General features: G+C 41.3%; 2 protein-coding genes across 4 annotated transcripts; both read left to right on the top strand.

Moving 5' to 3' along the window:
- The first annotated feature begins 4,954 nt into the window (after window positions 1-4,954).
- Window positions 4,955-14,738, top strand: flvcr1 (FLVCR choline and heme transporter 1). Its single transcript, XM_061703994.1, has 10 exons — window positions 4,955-5,737; window positions 6,787-6,931; window positions 7,275-7,415; window positions 7,518-7,585; window positions 8,526-8,629; window positions 8,909-9,016; window positions 9,859-9,964; window positions 10,623-10,737; window positions 10,821-10,888; window positions 12,799-14,738. The coding sequence occupies exons 1-10, from the start codon at window positions 5,099-5,101 to the stop codon at window positions 12,874-12,876; spliced, it is 1,572 nt and encodes a 523-aa protein (XP_061559978.1). The 5' UTR covers window positions 4,955-5,098; the 3' UTR covers window positions 12,877-14,738.
- A 1,292-nt stretch (window positions 14,739-16,030) lies between these two features.
- On the top strand, window positions 16,031-20,830 carry LOC133416794 (uncharacterized). Of its 3 annotated transcripts, none has more exons than XM_061703997.1 (4): window positions 16,031-16,325; window positions 17,880-17,994; window positions 18,116-18,409; window positions 18,909-20,830. In XM_061703997.1, the coding sequence occupies exons 2-4, from the start codon at window positions 17,943-17,945 to the stop codon at window positions 19,343-19,345; spliced, it is 783 nt and encodes a 260-aa protein (XP_061559981.1). In that variant the 5' UTR covers window positions 16,031-16,325; window positions 17,880-17,942; the 3' UTR covers window positions 19,346-20,830. The 3 variants fall into 3 exon arrangements, with proteins under 3 accessions (XP_061559981.1, XP_061559980.1, XP_061559979.1); XM_061703996.1 differs by having other exon boundaries at window positions 17,874-17,994; XM_061703995.1 differs by lacking the exon at window positions 17,880-17,994.
- Window positions 20,831-21,175: the final 345 nt, after the last annotated feature.

The raw sequence follows: 21,175 nt of genomic DNA, 5'->3' as shown, positions 1-21,175 counted from the left end.
GAGCATAATGCATACACATAATGTGGAACGCTACAGACGGGCTAACCAATAGCATTGGCAGTCAGTCGCTGTGTTATCATACTTTAAGCAACAGATATTTGAACACAAAAAACAACGGCAAACTTGTTTTGAATGTCATTGTCATTTTCTGTCAGCGAAGGGGTAAACATTTTTTAAAATTGTATTTTTTGTGAAACATTCTTTTGCAAAATTTTATCGTAAGGCCATATCGCTCAGCCCTAGTTTCACAAAAGAAAAATGGACACGTACACCGCAAACAGGAGTAATCAGATTACAATTGTTAAAACTCACACACATACAGTATACACACATACGGAGCCAGAGGAGGAATGTGGATTAGTGTAATGTTGTTATAAAGGATCAGCAAAGCAGCGGCATGTGGAACGCTGCCACGCTGAGGAAGGTTTGTGTGCCAGAGGTCAGCGGGCGCCGTTCCGATGCAAAGAGTCACCGCTGCCCCATGGCAGCTGGGAATCATCTGGAGGAGACCATGTGATTAAGCGTTAGAAACAAAAAGTCCTGCAGATTTGTTATTTTGCTAACCTTAGTAACTTTTCACAGTGGAAACACAAATAATGTTTATTGTAACTTCCACTGCAGGAACTTTACCCGAAAACTACGAACTTTGTCTTTGGACCTGAGGAACTATTTTCACAGTTAGCAGTAAAAATATAAAATAAATAAACTAACTAGCCAAGGACAGATTGATCCAATTGGATTGTACGAATATCAATTGATACATCGATATATGTAATGAAGGAATCGTTACACCCCTAATAGATAGATAGATAGATTAGATAGATAGATAGATAGATAGATAGATAGATAGATAGATAGATAGATAGATAGATAGATAGATAGATAGATAGATAGATAGATAGATAGATAGATAGATAGATAGATAGATAGATAGATAGATAGATAGATAGATAGATAGATAGATAGATAGATAGATAGATAGATAGATAGATAGATAGATAGATAGATAGATAGATAGATAGATAGATAGATAGATAGATAGATAGATAGATAGATAGATAGATAGATAGATAGATAGATAGATAGATAGATAGATAGATAGATAGATAGATAGATAGATAGATAGATAGATAGATAGATAGATAGATAGATAGATAGATAGATAGATAGATAGATAGATAGATAGATAGATAGATAGATAGATAGATAGATAGATAGATAGATAGATAGATAGATAGATAGATAGATAGATAGATAGATAGATAGATAGATAGATAGATAGATAGATAGATAGATAGATAGATAGATAGATAGATAGATAGATAGATAGATAGATAGATAGATAGATAGATAGATAGATAGATAGATAGATAGATAGATAGATAGATAGATAGATAGATAGATAGATAGATAGATAGATAGATAGATAGATAGATAGATAGATAGATAGATAGATAGATAGATAGATAGATAGATAGATAGATAGATAGATAGATAGATAGATAGATAGATAGATAGATAGATAGATAGATAGATAGATAGATAGATAGATAGATAGATAGATAGATAGATAGATAGATAGATAGATAGATAGATAGATAGATAGATAGATAGATAGATAGATAGATAGATAGATAGATAGATAGATAGATAGATAGATAGATAGATAGATAGATAGATAGATAGATAGATAGATAGATAGATAGATAGATAGATAGATAGATAGATAGATAGATAGATAGATAGATAGATAGATAGATAGATAGATAGATAGATAGATAGATAGATAGATAGATAGATAGATAGATAGATAGATAGATAGATAGATAGATAGATAGATAGATAGATAGATAGATAGATAGATAGATAGATAGATAGATAGATAGATAGATAGATAGATAGATAGATAGATAGATAGATAGATAGATAGATAGATAGATAGATAGATAGATAGATAGATAGATAGATAGATAGATAGATAGATAGATAGATAGATAGATAGATAGATAGATAGATAGATAGATAGATAGATAGATAGATAGATAGATAGATAGATAGATAGATAGATAGATAGATAGATAGATAGATAGATAGATAGATAGATAGATAGATAGATAGATAGATAGATAGATAGATAGATAGATAGATAGATAGATAGATAGATAGATAGATAGATAGATAGATAGATAGATAGATAGATAGATAGATAGATAGATAGATAGATAGATAGATAGATAGATAGATAGATAGATAGATAGATAGATAGATAGATAGATAGATAGATAGATAGATAGATAGATAGATAGATAGATAGATAGATAGATAGATAGATAGATAGATAGATAGATAGATAGATAGATAGATAGATAGATAGATAGATAGATAGATAGATAGATAGATAGATAGATAGATAGATAGATAGATAGATAGATAGATAGATAGATAGATAGATAGATAGATAGATAGATAGATAGATAGATAGATAGATAGATAGATAGATAGATAGATAGATAGATAGATAGATAGATAGATAGATAGATAGATAGATAGATAGATAGATAGATAGATAGATAGATAGATAGATAGATAGATAGATAGATAGATAGATAGATAGATAGATAGATAGATAGATAGATAGATAGATAGATAGATAGATAGATAGATAGATAGATAGATAGATAGATAGATAGATAGATAGATAGATAGATAGATAGATAGATAGATAGATAGATAGATAGATAGATAGATAGATAGATAGATAGATAGATAGATAGATAGATAGATAGATAGATAGATAGATAGATAGATAGATAGATAGATAGATAGATAGATAGATAGATAGATAGATAGATAGATAGATAGATAGATAGATAGATAGTGTGCCACTCACAGCTTTCTTCAAAATGGCGTCTCTCTGGGAGGCAGTCGGGCCGCGCTGGCTGCCCCCTACCGGGCGCCCCCCGTTGCGGCCCACCGGTCATGGCGGCTAGGAGCGCCGGGCTGGACCTCAGGTGCGCACTGTAGTGTTTCCTTTCGACTCTTTCCCAGGCGCAGCGGGCGTTCGACTCCACCCGACACCACGTCTCCCGGTGCCGGTTGATGTCCTGAAGCGTCGCCGCCATGTTGCGCTTGTTTGTTTGGGGAAGCTGCCGGCCCAGATGGTGCGTATGTGAGCGAGAGATGCACGGGTTGCCATGGCAGCGAGAAACATGAGGAGCTACTTTAGAAACAATTGCCCACTCTGCCAATAGAAAGGAAGAGTTAGAACTAGAGGTGTCAAACCTACGGCCCGCGGGCCAGAAGCGGCCCATCAGGGTGTCCAATTCAGCCCATGGGTATTGAGAACACATTAACTGCAATTTCTCAATAAAAGTAACTTCCCCACTATAGAAGAACTTGAGTGTCTTCCTTTCCATCAGCGGTTCACCGTATTTACAACATGCAGTTAGCTAGCTAGCTAAGGCTAAACCACAAAAATACTTTTCTCAGTCTGTGGGAGGAGTCTGCTCCAAAATGATTAGGATTAGCGCATTAGAGCTAATGATGGCGGCATTTAATTGGCATTGTCATTGTACAATATGAGTCCTCATTTCTGCACAAGACGATATAATGATTTATTAAATGTCTCCATTGTGTGATTCCAGTTGCATTCACTGACGAAATTTGTACAGGAAAGGAGAGGATGTGCACTGACTGGCCACTTTATTTGGTCCACAATAGGGCTGTGCGATATGGCCTTCAAATATACAGTGGTACCTTAAGATACGAGTGACCCAATGTATGAAGTCTTCGAGGTATGAGCCGTTATTTTTTCGCTTTGACTTGCCAGCCAAAATTTGAGATATGAATTTGGCCAAAAAGAGGCTTCAAGCTGTTTATTTACTGTTAAACTAAACATGAAACAAAGAGGATGAGACGTGTATAAACAACCACGCAAGTCTGCTAGCTTAATGCTAACGCATAATGGGAAACCTTATGGACAGGCCAACTAACATGTTGTGGTGTAATAACACTTTAAGCGCCATATTTTTAAATACAAACAATGCAGCAACACATGTAGACAGCGAATATAATAATACTCTATCGGTCATAGGCTACTATATAATAAATCAGCTAACGACGTGACTTCACTGTCGACGTGCAGTTGTGAAAGCCAGTTCTGCTTTGTAATAGACGTTTCACTTTATCTTCTTTTTAAGTGTGAAATGGTCCCAAACTTAGGACATACTCTGTGTCCGCAGTCACAAAAAAATCCAGGATGTAAAATTTGATACGTACGATTTAAAAATCAGCGTGAGAGTGCAAAAAGTGAACCGTGATATGGCGAAGGATGCTGAAATATTAAACGAGTTAATCTCTTTATAAAAGAAGAATCCGCTTTATGCGGAACGTCACGTGACCAAACCTGGAAAACACGTTTGTGGAGTTCCTGTGTTATAACGAGCATAACTATAGGTTGATGATGGTTGGATGGGTTTGAAGCCAAACTAAAAAAAAATTCGTTTTTTTTTGGCTGGTGTTTTCCAATAAAAGTTAAATACGATACATTTACATAATTAATTTATATGCATTAGTTGATATATGTAAACATGAACAAAGCCTAAACAACGGATATTGTCATCTTGACGACATGTTCGAAACAACAGACGGTTGCTGTATCGCGGGCTTCTGAACCGGAAGGAAGTGCTTCGTCCTGTTTTGCCCCATGCGGAAGTCGGTCGCGCATATAACCCCTGTTCGATTAAATAATGACATTTTTTTTTTTTTACAATTTGATGACATTTATTTCTGTCTAGAACAATTCGTGCTAAAGTATATCAAATACACATTGGAATGTCAGTTTAGTCATCAAGTCGGCTGTGTGTACGCGCGTCTCGTCATTACGTCAGCGTTCGGTAACCGCTGCTGCTCCCCTATTGGCTGAGGCGGCGTGGGGCCATCCTCCCCCCACCACAAAGGAGAAAGGCGGATCTCCTCTACCGAGAAGCGGGCTGCTGCTCACGCGTGGGACCGCTCTGGCGAGTAACCATGTCGCTTCTTCCTGTTCGTCTTCTTCTTCCGGCCTAATAAAAAGAAAGAAAGAGAGAAACGCGGTGCAATGGTGGCGGCGGAGCTGGTGCAGGAGCATCTGCGCGGCGCGGATGCCGCCTCGCCACCTGGCCGCATCAAGTTGGAGGACGAGGCGGCGAGCCTCGGATGCGCAACCGGTGAGGCCAAGGAGCCGGCGGCGGACGAAGGCGATGCGATGCTGCCGGACGGAGGAGAAAAAGAGCCGATGAAGGAGATGCAGCACTTGGAGACCAAGCTGTACTGGCACCGCTTCTTGGTTCTGGCCGTGTTCAGCCTCTACTCGCTCGTCAACGCCTTCCAGTGGATCCAGTACGGCATATTGGCCAACGTGTTCATGCACTTCTACCGGGTGGACAACGACAAGGTGGACTGGCTGTCCATCGTCTTCATGCTGGCCTACGTGCCGCTCATCTTCCCGGCCACCTGGCTCCTGGACCGCCGCGGGTTGCGCCTCACCGCGCTGCTCGGCTCCGGCCTCAACTGCGCCGGCGCCTGGCTCAAGTGCGCCAGCGTGGGCCGGGAGCTGTACGCCGTCACCATGGCGGCGCAGACGGTGTGCGCCGTGGCGCAGATCTTCATCCTCGGCCTGCCGTCGCGCGTCGCCTCCGTGTGGTTCGGAACCAAGGAGGTGTCCACCGCCTGCGCCACCGCCGTGCTGGGGAACCAGGTGACTCATTCCCTACTCTCCAATCACTTTTCACATGGATTTTTACAGAGTGGACCTGTATAGTTCCGAAAATGTCCACAGAAAATCCCTTTGTAGTGATTAGGGAGACACTAGATAAGGATTTTATTTTTTTTAGTGCTCTTTTGAGACTCAAATACTTACTCAAATAATGCGCTTCAGAATCAGAATCAGAGATACGAATTAAATTTGTTGCATTAACACGCTTGTGGCCTCACAGTTCTGAGGACCCGGGTTCAATCCCCGGCCCCGCCTGTGTGGAGTTTGCATGTTCTCCCCGTGCCTGCGTGGGTTTTCTCCGGGCACTCCGGTTTCCTCCCACATCCCAAAAACATGCATGAATTGGAGACTGTGAGTGCGAATGGTTGTTTTTTCCTATGTGCCCTGCGATTGGCTGGCAACCAGTTCAGGGTGTACCCCGCCTCCTGCCCGATGACAGCTGGGATAGGCTCCAGCACGCCCGCGACCCTAGTGAGGAGAAGCGGCTCAGAAAGTGGATGGATGGATGGATAGCACGCTTGTATAACTCAAAACACTCTCTACCCATAGAAATGAATGGAAATATAGTTCATCTGTGCCGGCCCCGCCACAAAAATAACAGATAAGGAAAATAGCACTCTATAATATCGCAGTTCTGAGGTCACAGGTTCAAATCCGGCCTCGCCTGTGTTTAGTTTGCACGTTCCCCCCCGAGTCTGCGTGGGTTTCCTCCCACATCCCCCCAAAATTGAATGCCGGGTTAATAGAAGATGGTTAAATTGCCCGTAGGTGTGAATGTGAGTGCGAATTTGTTAATATGTGCTCCGCAACTGGCGGGCGACCAGTTCAGGGTTGTACCCCGCCTCTCACCCAAAGTGAGCTGGGATAGGCGCCAAGTGAGGATAGGCGATTCAGAGAATGGAGAATGAAAACTAGCAGGGCCTTTTTTGTTTGTTTGTGTGTGGTCGTATGAAACAAAAGGCATTGTCACGTCGACGTCTGTGTGAAACTGTCACTGTGTATGTGCGTGTTTGTGCGTTGGTGTTCAACAGTTGGGCGTGGCCATCGGGTTCCTGTTGCCGCCGGTCTTGGTTCCCAACACGCCCGACGACGTGGAGCTGACGGCCCACAACATCAGCGTCATGTTCTACGGCACTGCCGCCGTTTCCACTGTGCTCTTTGTCTTGACCATCATAGGTGCCTGAAACACACGCACACACACTGAAACCCCTTTATGTCATAAATCGATATCAGATATACCTGCTGTTCTGGTTATACCTGTCTTGATATTTAAAATGAGGTCACAGCTTTACAGTACAGTACTGCGTGTGACAGACGTACAGTAAAAGGCCACTGTTACAATCCGTTTTCATTAATGAGCGAAGGTTTTCTCTGGGTTCTCTGGCTTCATTCCCAATTACAAAAACCTGCATGGAAGACAAACCAATTATTTGATTGGATGAATTTATAAAAATACATCCAAATGAATACTAGCCTTTTGACATAAACACTAATAATGTGCTTTTTTTGCGCGGCGCAGTCATGAAGGACCGGCCGCCGCTCCCGCCCAGCCAGGCCCAGGCCGTCCTGCCCGACGGACCCTCTGAGGACTACTCCTACCGGCGCTCCATGGTCAACTTGATGAAGAACAAAGCCTTCATCCTGCTGCTCCTCAGCTACGGTAAGCAGCAGCAATAGAGAGATTGGGATAGTTACTCATGTGGGCTCCATGTTGGTGACCCCTGTCCTAACGTCACCCTTTTCTATCTTTACGATTCTGCAGGCATAACGACAGGCTCTTTCTACTCGGTGTCGACCATCCTCAACCAGATGATCATGGCGTGCTACAAGGTAACAGGTAACCATTATGTGTACTCTGGAGCAGTGATTCTCAACCAGTGTGCCGTGAGCACTCTTCAGGTGTGCCCTGGGAAATTATACAATTTTACCTAATTGCTCCAAAAAATATTTTTTTACAAGAAATAATGCATCTTTGTTCATCTATTTATATCAGTGAGGCATAGTAACAGACAGAACAAATAAATGCCTCTTCTATTAGATGGCAGAAAGTACATACAGTAATTCATGTATCCACTTTTTGTGACATTTTTGTTTGTTGGTGTGCCGTGAGATTTTTCAATTGTAAAATATGTGCCTTGGCTCCATAAAGGTTGAAAATCACTGCTCGAGAGATCTGTATCTATAGATATAGATACACAATAACAGTAGATATACATACTGTATTTATATGTGATATGTGTGTGTACTGTATGTACAGTGTAAAATAGTACGCATCATGTCTTTCTGGTCCAATGTATTTTCAATCATGCTCATTAAACTCCCAAAACCAGTTTGTAGTAGTACTTGGGTGATAATTATGCAGTATGATAATTATAGTCTGTCAAGTGTACATTGCAAATGTGTACAAATTGACATTACAGTAAAGTATTTATTGCAACATGAGACACGTCCTAAACACACCCAGGAAGCGTGACAATCTGCGATAAACAGCTTCTACTAAAACTCTTCAAACTAATGTAAATTTAACAAAACAGAATAATAGCAATAATATGAGGTTGAGAAGTCAATTTGGTATTCTTTTTTTTTTGTCATGCAGTATTATACACTTTGTTGAAACTATTTTAAAATTGAAAGCCTTCATGACATGAGATTATTGTTGCTGTTATCAGACTTTCCTGGTGCTCACGGCAACGGACATTTTCACGCGGAGACACAAACACACGTAAAGCAAACATTTAACAACAACACGTTTATTTGGTCTGTTGGTCAGAATGAAGAGTTGAACGCGGGGAGGATCGGGCTGACGTTGGTGGTGGCTGGCATGGTGGGCTCCATTCTCTGTGGCCTGTGGCTGGATCACACCAAGACCTACAAGTGGGTTTGAGGCTGGACCGGATCAATGGCATTTCCATTCATTTCAATGGGGAACCATGTTTTGAGACACAAATGTTTTGAGTTACAAACGTGGTCACAGAACGAATTGAACTCATATCTCAAGGCTCCGTTGCATACTGATTCGAATGACTGAATGAATCATTCCCGACTCCCGAATCACTCCAACAGGACTTTTAGTGGACGTTTTAGGAACTATCTAGGTCCACGACATACAAATCCCAGTGAATGATGGCAGTAGTGTTCTTCTGCCCCCCACAGGATGACAACACTGTTGGTAAACTGCCTGACGTTTGTGAGCATGGTGATCTTCACCTTCACACTGGACCTGAACATCTACGTGATCTTCTTCACGGGAGGCCTGCTCGGGTAACAACAAACATCTTTGCATCGCCAAAATACACCTGCGTGTGTTGCTGCGCCTTTTGCGTTCAGACATCCGTTGTTTAAAGGTTTATAACTGAGGATAGATACTTTTAGTTTTTGAGATAAAAGTGTTGTTCAGCCGTTTTTTTGCGTTCATTTGCAAGCAAACATTTGAGCGCTATATGGTGGCAGTGAAATCAACTTGACTCACTTCACAACAAGCAACAGTTCGGCAGATAGTAAACATCCATCCATTTTCTGAGCCGCTTTCTGAGGGTTGCGGGCGTGCTGGAGCCTATCCCAGCTACCTTCGGGCAGGAGGCGGGGTACACCCTGAACTGGTCGCCAGCCAACCGCAGGGCACAGATAAACAACCAACCATCCGCACGCAAATTCACACCTACGGGCAATTTGGAGTCATCAATTAACCTAGCATGCATGTTTTTGGGATGTGGGAGGAAACCGGAGAAAACCCACGCAGGCACGGGGAGAATATGCAAACTCCACACAGGCGGGGCTGGGATTTGAACCCCGGTCCTCAGAACTGTGAGGCAGACGCTCTGACCAGTCGCCCACCGTGCCGAGATAGTAAACAATTCTTAAAAAAAAAAAAAAACGAGATATTTGAACACAAACAGTACAGCAACACATGTAGACAGACATATGCCAATACTCACGGACATATATTCTTTATCCTCTTCGAAAAATGACATTATTACTACTGCTTACTGAGCAGTTGTAACCGTCTCTATATACTGTACATGATTTTTTTGGGTTGAGTTTAAAATTCCCGTTTATATCCTATGTCCCGTTGAAGTCTATCATGTTCTCTGTGTGGGTTGCAGCTTCTTCATGACGGGATATCTGCCTGTGGGCTTCGAGTTTGGAGTGGAGATCACCTACCCGGAGCCAGAGGGAACGTCGTCCGGACTCCTCAACACTGCGGCGCAGGTTCTTCTTCATATTCGCAGCAACATTGTCCATGGTGGATATAACAAGTCTCCACACCCCTGTTCAAATGTCACATTGATGGCGCGAAAACTTTTGAAATTATTTATCTTGGTCTCATCAAATTATTTATCTTGGTCTCACAAACAACTGGCATTTGAACAGGGGTGTGGAGACGTTTTTGTAGCTAGCATGCGTGTATTTGTGTGTGTCGATGTGTGCATTTATATGTGCGTGTGTGTGGGTGTCTGTGTGTAATATGTGTGTATGAGAGTGTCTCTGTGTATGAGTGTATTTACTCGATGTGTGTCTGTTTTGTGTATTTTGTATGCATTTGTGTGTGTGTGCGTGTAATCACATGTGTAAGGTTGTTTGTGTATTTGTCTGTACGTTAGTTTGTTTGTTTGTGTGTGTCTGTTTATGTTAGTGTGTACCAAGACACTGACTTTTTGTGTATAATGTAATAATGACTAATTATTCTGATTTATTGTGTGTGTGTGTGTGTGTGTGTGTATATATATATATATATGTGTGTGTGTGTGTGTGTGTGCGTGTATTTGTATGTGTTGTGTGGTAGCATGTAACAATGTTGTTGTTATATGCTAAGACATGCTAACTGACTGATCACCGTGATTAATTGTGTGTATTTGTGTGTGCGCAGATATTTGGGATCCTTTTCACGCTGATTCAGGGAAAACTGACGTCAGATTACGAAAAGCCACTGCCAGGAAATCTCTTCCTCTGCGCGTGGATCTTCTTGGGAGTAGTGCTCACCGGTACTCTGTCTGTCTGTGTGTGTGTGTGTGTGTGTGTGTGTGTGTCACTCATAAGACTGTCCCGCGTCCCTGTGTCGTTCCAGGCTTCATCAAGTCCGAACTGAAGCGACACAACGTCAACATCGGGGTGAACGTGAAAGATCGACGGGCGGTAAGCACCCCGAGGCGAAATCCTTCGCCTTTGGGACGCCGTCGTGCACTGGCGCTTTTTGCTATGCGCAATATGTGCAGCTGCACAACACGTCCCAAAAAACAAACAAACAAAAAGCGATGTGAAATGGTTGATGGCATGTCATGATGCTAATAGAGTGGAATTTGCGCCCCCTTGTGGAGATGAAGTGAGAGGTCATCGAGGTCAAGAATGGTTATCATCTTTATTGTGCGAAGTTCTCTGTATTTGGGGGAGGAGCTAAGTTCATCTCATTGTTGATAGAAAGTGACCGAGAGAGCGTCATGGTCGCATGTGTATGTTCTCGCTTTGTGTCGAGTTAGGCCTGGCACGCACATATACGGAGTAGGTTTTTTTTTTCTTAACTCTGTGACAGACCCCATACATGAGGATCAAAAAAATCAGGCATATAACTGGAACGGTTTTGGTCGTTCTCTGTGTGGTGAGCCCCAATAATCTCAACACAGAACACCACACACATTTCACCGCCGATCTCGGAACAGGTCCTCCGCAGCAGAAATCTTGCGCTATCACACACGATATAACGAAATCGAAGAAGAAGAAAAACTTCCGAGTATGCGCCAGTGTTTGCCGAGCGTTTCCGAAATTTGCCGGAAACGCGACCGTTGTAAAATGGCAATGACGACTCAAAAAGACTTGCTTTGGAAAATACTTCTTGCCATCTGGGGAAGCCACCTTTATGCAAATAAAAGACATCGGGTAAGACATGTTTGCTTTTATTGACGGTCATTTCTGTGTTCGTGTGTTCGCGCGCTTCTTGATTGGCTACATTCTGTTCCACGTCACAATTGACGGTGTCATGACTTGATAGTCGGCTTTCCCCACACACGAAGATTTTTGGTTGTAAATATTGAACGCATTCAATAATTATAGTTTCGGACCCTGTAATCAGGGCGAGTCCACACTTAACACACATCAGACCATTCAGATATTTTGCCGAGTGCTGAATTAAAAACGCAATAGAGCTGCAACTCACGATTATTTTAATAATGGATGAAACAGATTTTTTTAAATTCATCAATTCATTGGATTAAAAACATGTTTTAATTTGTAGGCAGGACACATAAAAAACAGGACATTTTTTATTGCGGAAAATGCACTAACATAAAATTATTATGATTCAATTACTGTTTTGGTCCGTAATGCTCGTCAGAAAATTGGGCAAAGATGTTCATCATTGTTTACCTCAGTAAAAGCTGATGTTCACAAATGTCTCTTTTTGATTAAACAAAGATATTCAGTCTGCTTTCATGGAGGAATACAGAAATCGAAGAATATTTCCTGTTGAGAAGCTGGAATCTCAAGGATTTGGACAATATTAAACGATTAACCGATTATCAAAAAAGTTGTTGACTAATTGGATAATGAATCAGTTGTAGATTAATTAAGTCATTGTTGAATGTCCAAAACTTGGTCGAGGACTTGTTATTTGTGGACAAACGACAATTTCGAGTTGCTGTTGCAGGCATGGTAGTGGGTAGGTCTTCTCAAAGTTTAACAGTAAAAAAACAAAAAATAATGTGGGGGGGGGTGGGGGTGGGGGGCACCGTCGTGTCTGTGTGAACATTCCGGCTCCTGCGTTACCCGGCAAGCAAACGCCAGACTCGTTTGTTTGTGTCTCTTTTGTTTCTCCTTTGGCTTTGGAATGACTTGTCCTCGGAACGGCGAAGGTCACTCAGTCCTCCTCTTTAGGCGGAGAACCTCTCGCGGTCCTCGTCAGACAAAGACCGCCATTAAATCTATTTCTACGCTTCGTCCTGCTGTCTCACCACTCAGTCAATGAATCAATCAACTGGTCCTTGGTCCAAAAGGTCAATTTTCCATAATATGGCCACCATTTTAAAACGAGACATCTTCTTTCTATCTTTTAGCTTCCCACAGAGTGTCCCGCAGAGAAGAAGATCAAGCTGGAACCCTCTCTCAGCTTCGCGAGGGAAACGTCACTGTAGCCAGGACGTCCGAATGTCCCGCAAGACCCTATGGTGGCCTTGGAATTCTTTCTTGTTACTTTGTCGAAGCCGGACGGACGGACGTGGACGGACGGTTGGACGGTTAGTGTGTGTCCACGCCAGCGCTGACATTTCCTGAGTTTACTTGAATGTATCACTTCCCTCGGTCGTTTCAATGGAGGACACGTGGCGAAAGTGAGGGAAGCGCCGGACTGATAAAGTCTCGGGGCATATTAAGAAGAAACGTATGGAACGCCGTTTGAGCATTTATTCCATATCGTTGATATCTAGCTTAAGGTTCATGTACTAGTACGCTCTTTGTCCTCTTGAGAAAAATAATTCAGCGCACCGGTAGAACAAGTGTCTCTTTGAAATAGGGCTACAACTAACAATTATTTTAATAATCGATTAATTTGTCAAGTATTTGTATGGCTTAATCGATGGCTCGGATAAAAAACGTTTTATTTTCCATGGCTTTGTTCAAAAACAGGACATTATTTCAAATCGGGAGTGCAGAAAATGCACAAACATAAATTGATAGTTCCTGGTTTGGTCTGTAACATGTCAAAAATCTTTGCTTTCTATTGTAACAAAGTTACAAATGTCTTATTTTGATTCAACACAAAGAAAATCTGTCTGATATCATGGAGGACTACAGAAATCTGGGAATATTTACTGTTACTGTTAAACAAGGTCTCGAAATGATTAATCGATGAGCAGAATATTTGTCTCTTAATTTGATAACCGATTAGTTGTCGATTAATCGATTAATTGTTGCACCTCTGCTTTCAAGTAAAGTTTATTCTATTTTTGTCTTCCACGACTGTGTGACACACTATTAGAAGGACTTTGGCTACTAGTCGAACAATTATATGTTACTAGTGAGGCGAAACTGCACACTAGTTGATGAATAATACCTACAACTCCCATGCACATTGTGTTGCTTCATAATGCACAATCCATTTTGAGCCAATTACTCATTTAGTTGATGGGATAACTAGTAGAATAATCAATTCCAAAAATATTCGATAGTCCCAGTCACTGGTAGTACTTGAAGCACGCAGTTGTTAACTAGTGCACTGTTTTGCCTCACTAGTTTCCTGCTGTTGTCCTACTAGTATGCCAAAGTTGTTCAAAGAGTGTACTAGTACATGGACCTTAAGCTGGATATCAAAGGGTATTAAAGCCAATTGAGAATTAATTTGATATCAAAGATTTCCAAACCGTTTGAGCATTTATGCGATTACATTTCATATTCAGTTTAAGATTGTACTAGTAGGCCCAAAGTGCTACTTGTAGTGGAAAAAAACAGGACTTGTAAAACACAGTCATTCTACTAGTGCGTTGAATTGTCTTTTGAGTCAGGACAGAGTGGGTACTAGTACATGGGCCTCACTCCCAACCCTCCCAGTTAACATGGATATTTGACTTCTAAAGCAGCCAATGGCAGTGAATGTGTTAAAATGGATAGCAAGGATATGGCATAAACGCTCAAGCGGCTTTCTGGACACTCAAAGTCAATGTGCACAACTACACGCACAACGTTTTATATTTAGGTGCATGCTGTGCGTGTGTCTGTGTGTGTGTTGTGTGTGAGTGAGTGAGAAAGAGACTGTTGGAGAGCGCCATTTTGTGGTTGCATAAAGTACAGCATGATGCCGTCATGCAACGGTTTGTCTCATTTCATTTTTGCTTATACTGTATGCAGTTTCTTCCTTTTGTACTTTAAACAAATTGCTGAACACAAACAACTTGAAAACCGTTTTTATTTTTATTATGAATAGTTTGATGTCATTTTTTTGTTAGAAATATGAACTTTCGAGTTTTTTTTGTACGTTGATGTTCAGGCTTTTTTTTTTTTTTTTTTTCAAAATGAAATAAGTAGTCAATAGATTAATCAAATGAAATCTGAAATAATTCTATTGAACCTATTCCTTTAGTTCATGACCCATTTATTTATTTCATAAAGAGATCTATGTTCATTATAATTATTTATTGTTGTAGGTTTTTTTTCATTTTAATGAATTAAGTTCATTTAATTGAAATTTCACATTCGAGTGATTTATATTATTAATATATTGATTTCATTTTGGCATTGAGTAGAAAGTATGCAAGCACAACTTAATAGTCATGTTACACTTTGCTTATTAGGTTCATTCAAGTTATTTTCTTCGCTAGTCAAAGCATTTTTTATTTTGTCGTTTTGAGAGAATTAGAGAACATTTCAATTTTTGTAACAAATAAGATGTTTAGATCTGTCTGTCTGAATTGACTTCACAGAATAGTTGTTCCATGTGTGATATTGGCATAGTTTGCGTTCCTTTTAAAAAGAAAAATCAACTAGTGCACCTCAGCACACAAAGAATCCAAGTTATCGACGAGTAATTAACCAATTAATATATGACTACTTGTTTATTGACCACTACGTCATCCGTTAAACTGGTAGAAGTCGCCGGATCGAGAATGACTTGCAGATGTTGTTCAAAGTTTCAAGTGTCCATTTTGTTGCCTGTCAACACTGCTGTGGGGAATCGCAATGTGCTTCCCAAATACTGCAATTATGACCTTTTATTGACATGACTACTAGTAGTACAACTATGAAACATTTCTGTCATTAAACTACAATCAACTTCATGGTGAGCGTTTTTTTTTTTTTTTTTTTGTCACCCTTCCTGTCCATCATGCTTCACTTTCCTGTCTGTCGAAAGTCTACCATAAATTATTTCAAAACCTTTTCCACCATAAATGTGACCTATAATCTGTACAACTCAATTGAAAGAAAATACGAAATATTTTTGAGAAGGGACTTAAAAATAAGTGAGATAATTGAGTTGCACAAGTGTGCACACCTTTCTTCATATAGATGAGACATGGCTGTGTTCAAAAGTCATTCCAACTTATGTTAAACGGCAGAGTCAGCACACGCCTCCCATGATTTAAAGTGCCTGTGATTAGCACCCCACAAAAATGTAAACAACTTTTGTAAATGATTTTATTGTATCTTTTCATGTGACAACACTGAAGAAATTACAATTTGCTGTCACGCTAAGTAATGAGTGTACAGCTTGTTTAACTGTAAATGTAACATAACATGCAAATCACAGTCATTCGTGTCTAAATGTGGGGGGGTGGGGGGGGGGGGAGGAATTGTTGCTTTACATACATACATTGTACGTGAAGAAGATGTTATATTTCTCCAAATACGACTTCTTTCTTCACTTCCCCTTTGAACATGATTGTGTTGCAATAAACAAGACTGAAGAGCTGCAGCTCAGCCGACTTTATTTGTTCTTTGGTTTGAGCTGCAGCTCAGCCGACTTTATTTGTTCTTTGGTTTGTTTTAACAAGTAATCGCAAGGACGAAATAATGACATGGACCAAAAGCTCAACTTGCTCACTGAAGATGATCGCGCAGAAATTGATTTGGATTTTTCTGCTTCAATTTGAAGGTAATCGACTTTCTGATTCAACTGTCGTATAATCATTTCTTTTTTTGTTGTTGTTTTGTTTTGTAAGTTGTTTAAATGTTTGCTAACACTTTCACATCTTCGATGCTCTGCTCACGCAACATCACAGGGACAACGAGATGAATATCCATTAACGTTGTTAGCAATATTTGCAGCATTAGCTTAAAGCCTCACAAATCGCCATACGTGCTTCTACAGGCGGTTTACGGTGGCAAATTAGGCAAAAGCGGTACGCTTACGCCCCACCTTGCGAACAATAAAAATGCATGCAAAAACTGTCAGCAGCACGCTTAGCAGCCTGTGTTTTACGATGACAAAAAGACCGACAGATGACGGACACTCGCATGAGTGGTGCGCGTCAGGAGTCATACACAAGTCAAGTTGTTCCTTAAGGTATTAGTGACCCGACGTATGAGTTTTTCGAGATAAGCGCAGTCGTACGGCTGATTTTTTTTCCCCCGCTCTGACTTGCGAGCAAAAACTTGAGATACGGGCGCTGTACTGTGGAAGTGAATTCATCACACTTGACAAACAAGCAGCAGTTTGTTCGAAAAATAAAATTCATGCTGTTTAGTGCCATTCACAGTTGAAGTTTACTGTCGAACTAAACATTCAAACAAAGAGAATTCAACATTGTGTATTTAAAACAACCACATAGCTTTGCCTCGCGACAGTCCGTTTAGCTAGCAATGCAATTCGCCAAAGACGGGCTAATGAATAGCATTTATGTAGTAGTGTGATAATGTTTTATGAAAAATACATTTTAACATAAACAGTGCACCAATATATAAACAGACAATATGACAACACTAATATATTCATATATTCTTTATCCTCAACGAAAAATGACTAATAATACTGCGGATTACTGAGTCACTTACAGTGAGCACATGGAGCCAAAATGGATTAACCATGATGCACAATTATGTCATTACTGTATGTTTTTAAAGTACAATATTATGCAGTGCTGTTTTTCTAATCAGAAAAAACATGAAACATTTTTTGTTTTTTGGGGGGAGGTTGGAACAGCTGAATGGCATTTGGATTCATTTCAATGGAAAAAGATGGTTTTACATACAATCGATCTGAGTTATGAGCATGGTCCATGACTAAGCAAACCCGCATGTCAAGACACTACCGTAGAAGGGACAGCAATGATGTAATTAATGTGGTTGTAGATAACGTGCATTTGTGTCTGTATTTTCTCTTGACAGAAATGGCCCGACTCTGTTCTCTATTAATGTGTGGGATAAAATTTAGCTCTGAGTCCAGGATAACACCAAGTTATTAACTTTGTCTGATGAACTAAAATAGAGATATATATATAATATATATATATATATTTCTCTCGCTGGGCTCCAGGACCGATAACTAAAATAACCTCTGGACAACCAGGTGGAACTGTAGGAAATTCATTTCATTTCCAAAAATACCGTTAAAAAAGGGTATCAATTGGGATGTGGCTATCAGAAAAAATGGAAATGTAAGTATCATTAGCATAACTGTGAAAAACTATTTTGTGTCTTTGAGTGCCAGCATGTTCAAATTAAAAAGTGTTGGTCCTAAAAGTGAGCCTTGGAGAACGCCACAATCCAACCCATGACATCCAGACAAGGAGTCCTCACCCATGGTGACATAAAATTATCTGCCGGTGAGCTGAGATAATATTGCTAACTATTGCTAACGGCATTAACTAAATTAGCAGAGCTATTATTATGACATTGATCAGTGTGTACCTTACCTTACTGTTTTCCCTCTGTGATGTCTTGCAGTCATTAGCGGCCAGCACACGTACGTCTTTGCCAGGGCCGGGGATGTGGCCATTCTGCCCTGCAAGCGGTCCTCCTGCTCTGGCTTGGGCTGGTCGTACAGTCGGGACCGGAGCCCTTTTGTACGCGAGGTGGAGAACGGCCGAGTGCTGACCACCTCAGCCAGAAGTCAACGCCTCAGCCTGAAGGACGACTGCTCGCTGCTCGTTGGTCAGGTGGAGGCAGAGGATTCTGGTTTCTTTACATGTGTACAAAAGGGGCAGCCAGAACTCAACGTTTTCCTGACGGTGATGACATGTGAGTCGTCTAATAGGACACTTCTTCATAATGTCACACGTGTTTCCGGGTGGCAAAAGCCCAAGCGTTCTCTAAGAGAATAAGAGAAGAAGAAGAAGAAGAAGAATGGCACTATTAGTGATCAAACCGTTCCACGTCATTCTTTTCTCCAAAGGCAGAGTGATAAGAAAACAGGGGAAAAGGCTTGATTTATCATTTTTGCTTCTCTACCGCTGTAGTTAGAATATGTGAAGTGTCAGTTGAAAAGATGATGTTACGTGAAGTAAATTGCTTTAAAGGGAGACAGAAAGCCGGGCACAATTTACATTTCAACAGGTAAGTTCAATATTCACAATCCAGACGTAGTTAAGATGATCACTGAAGCGACTGGCTAATTAATGGGCTTTTCTGTTACTTGGATTAATGGCACAGACATGCTCTTTTGATGCTCAAATGATTTGGTGGGCTCGACTTCAACAATTGTTCTCCCTTGTCTCACCGGTCGCCTACTTCCCTGCAGTGACATCATCGTCTCCTCGGGATTCTGATTCAATGGGAGAGGGTCACGTGATCCTGAAGTGTTCCTTGGCCTGCTGGCCAGGTATTAGGTGTTCTTGCAGGCAGCGGAGGTTCCGCTGGATGGACGCGGAAGGCCAGGAGCTTTACCCGGAAGGCACCCAGCAGAAGAACTGCGTGTCCTTTTTCAAAGTACTTCCTGTTTGCCGTAACAGGAATTACGCGTGCCAATACGTGTGCAGAGATGACGTGAAGGTCCAGGCCCATTACACAGCTGTCTTCCAAGAGGTCAACACAAGAGGTCCTGGAGGTCGCACCCGGCTCATCAATATCATTCAGGTGGCCGTCGCCGTCTCGTTGGTGATCGTCTTCGTTTTGGCCGTCGTCCACATCCAGACGAAGTTGAGAAGAAACACAGCCCAGGATACGACTGGATCGTGAGGCACAGCTCCCGTATACAGAGGGAAGAGGCCGGGTTTTGCAACACTTCTTACACAGTGGAGTGTTCAAGAGCGTTAATAGATTTGTCCTCAGGCTATACACTTTAGATTGCGCAGTGGCGGTGAGTGGCGTGTGCGCAGAGGGCGACACTCCACGCTCCCCGTGGACGAATGGATTTACCATGTGCAGTTGATGCTCACTTAGTATCTGGACCAGTTTTGAACGGTAGCACCCCCTGCACCCGATAATGACTTTGCCCAACATGGTGCCCCCCTTATAGTGATGATTATTCTGTTTAATTCTTCTGTTTTGACCAGTGATGGCGCATACAATGAATTCTTGCTTTGGAAATTTTTGGGTTGAGTTCTCCTTTAATGGTCATGTTAAACATGACCAACTTGTTTTGTTTTTTAAATGTATTTCGATATTAATCAACACAATGATGATTTTTACTTTTTTTTTCAGAAGCAGGGATTTGAATTTCTGTCCCTCAGCCAATGTTTTGCTTTGATTTACGAGCGAATCTTTGAGATACGAGCGCCGCGCGGTGGCAGTAAACTCAACTCTATTCACGTTACAATAAGCAGCAGTTTGGCGGACATGCATAATTATTCCGAAAACAGGCTTCAAGCATTTAATGCCACTCCCAGTTCAAGTTTAAGTGTACTTGCCGGCCAGGGAGGCTACGCTGGATGGACTAGGAAGGCAAGGAGCGTTCCCCGAGAGGCGTCAAGAAGAATAACTGCGCGTCCTCCTTGAAAATACTTCCTGTTGACCGCAACAGGAAGTACACGTGCCAATACATGCAACAATCATATGTAAAAGTCCAGGTCCATTACACGGCTGTTTTGAAAGAAGTCAACACATGAGGTCCTGGAGGTCCGCCGCCTGGCCGCACCCGGCTCATCGATATCATTCGGGTGGCCTTCGCAGTCTTGTTGCTGATCGTCGTCGTCGTGGCTGTTGTCCTCGACAAGATCAAGTCGAGAAGAAACGCAGCCCAGGGTACAAAGATATGAGAATCAATAACATCAGCAGTTCCTATCGAAGCCTTCCAGCGATCCATTTTTACCAAAATAGGCTCACTCAAATTTACTATTTACTATTTTCACTTGTTAGCCAGACTCAATCGTGAGACTGAGGCGACACAATGCTGCACGGCTCCCGCAGAGTGAGGGAACAGGCGGAGTTTTACGGTCTTTTTCAGGCAGTGGCGCGGTCACTAATTATTATATGACTACTATTGACTACTCATTTATTAACCACTACGTCAGTCGGTTAAACTGGTAGAAGGAGCCGGATTGAGAATGACTCCCGATGTTGTTGAAAGTCTCCATTTCAAGTATCCATTTTGTTGTCTGTCAACTGCTGTGGGGAATCGAAATGTGCTTCCGAAATACTGCAATTGTTAAATTGTATTCCCTTCACTACTAGTACTATTATGAAACATTTGTGTTATTAAAGTACAACTGATCACATCGTGAACATCTTTGTGTCACACTTCCTGTCCATCTTGCTTCACTTCCTGTCTGTTGCAATCTCAGGAAAACTTTGAACAATCCTTCCAAGAACAAGATAAATCACCTCAAATCTTTTTCCACCATAAATGTGACCAATAACCTGTCCTACTCAATGATCATTAAAAAAAAAATCTTTTCGAGACAGGCAGTAAAAATAAACAACTGAAAGTGTGCACGATGCCTTATTCCTGTGGTGTGGCTGCGCTCAGAATAAACCAATCACATCAAAACATGTTGAATGGGAGTCAGCACAAACTTTTAAAGTGCCTCCATTTAAAGTGCCTCTGACCAACCCCAAATTAAGTTAAAC

This window comes from Phycodurus eques, chromosome 18 (genome assembly GCF_024500275.1).
Source record: "Phycodurus eques isolate BA_2022a chromosome 18, UOR_Pequ_1.1, whole genome shotgun sequence".
In the NCBI taxonomy this organism is placed as follows: Eukaryota; Metazoa; Chordata; class Actinopteri; order Syngnathiformes; family Syngnathidae; genus Phycodurus; species Phycodurus eques.
Note: the sequence above shows the minus strand (reverse complement) of the source record. Positions and strands in the feature narration are given on the sequence as shown.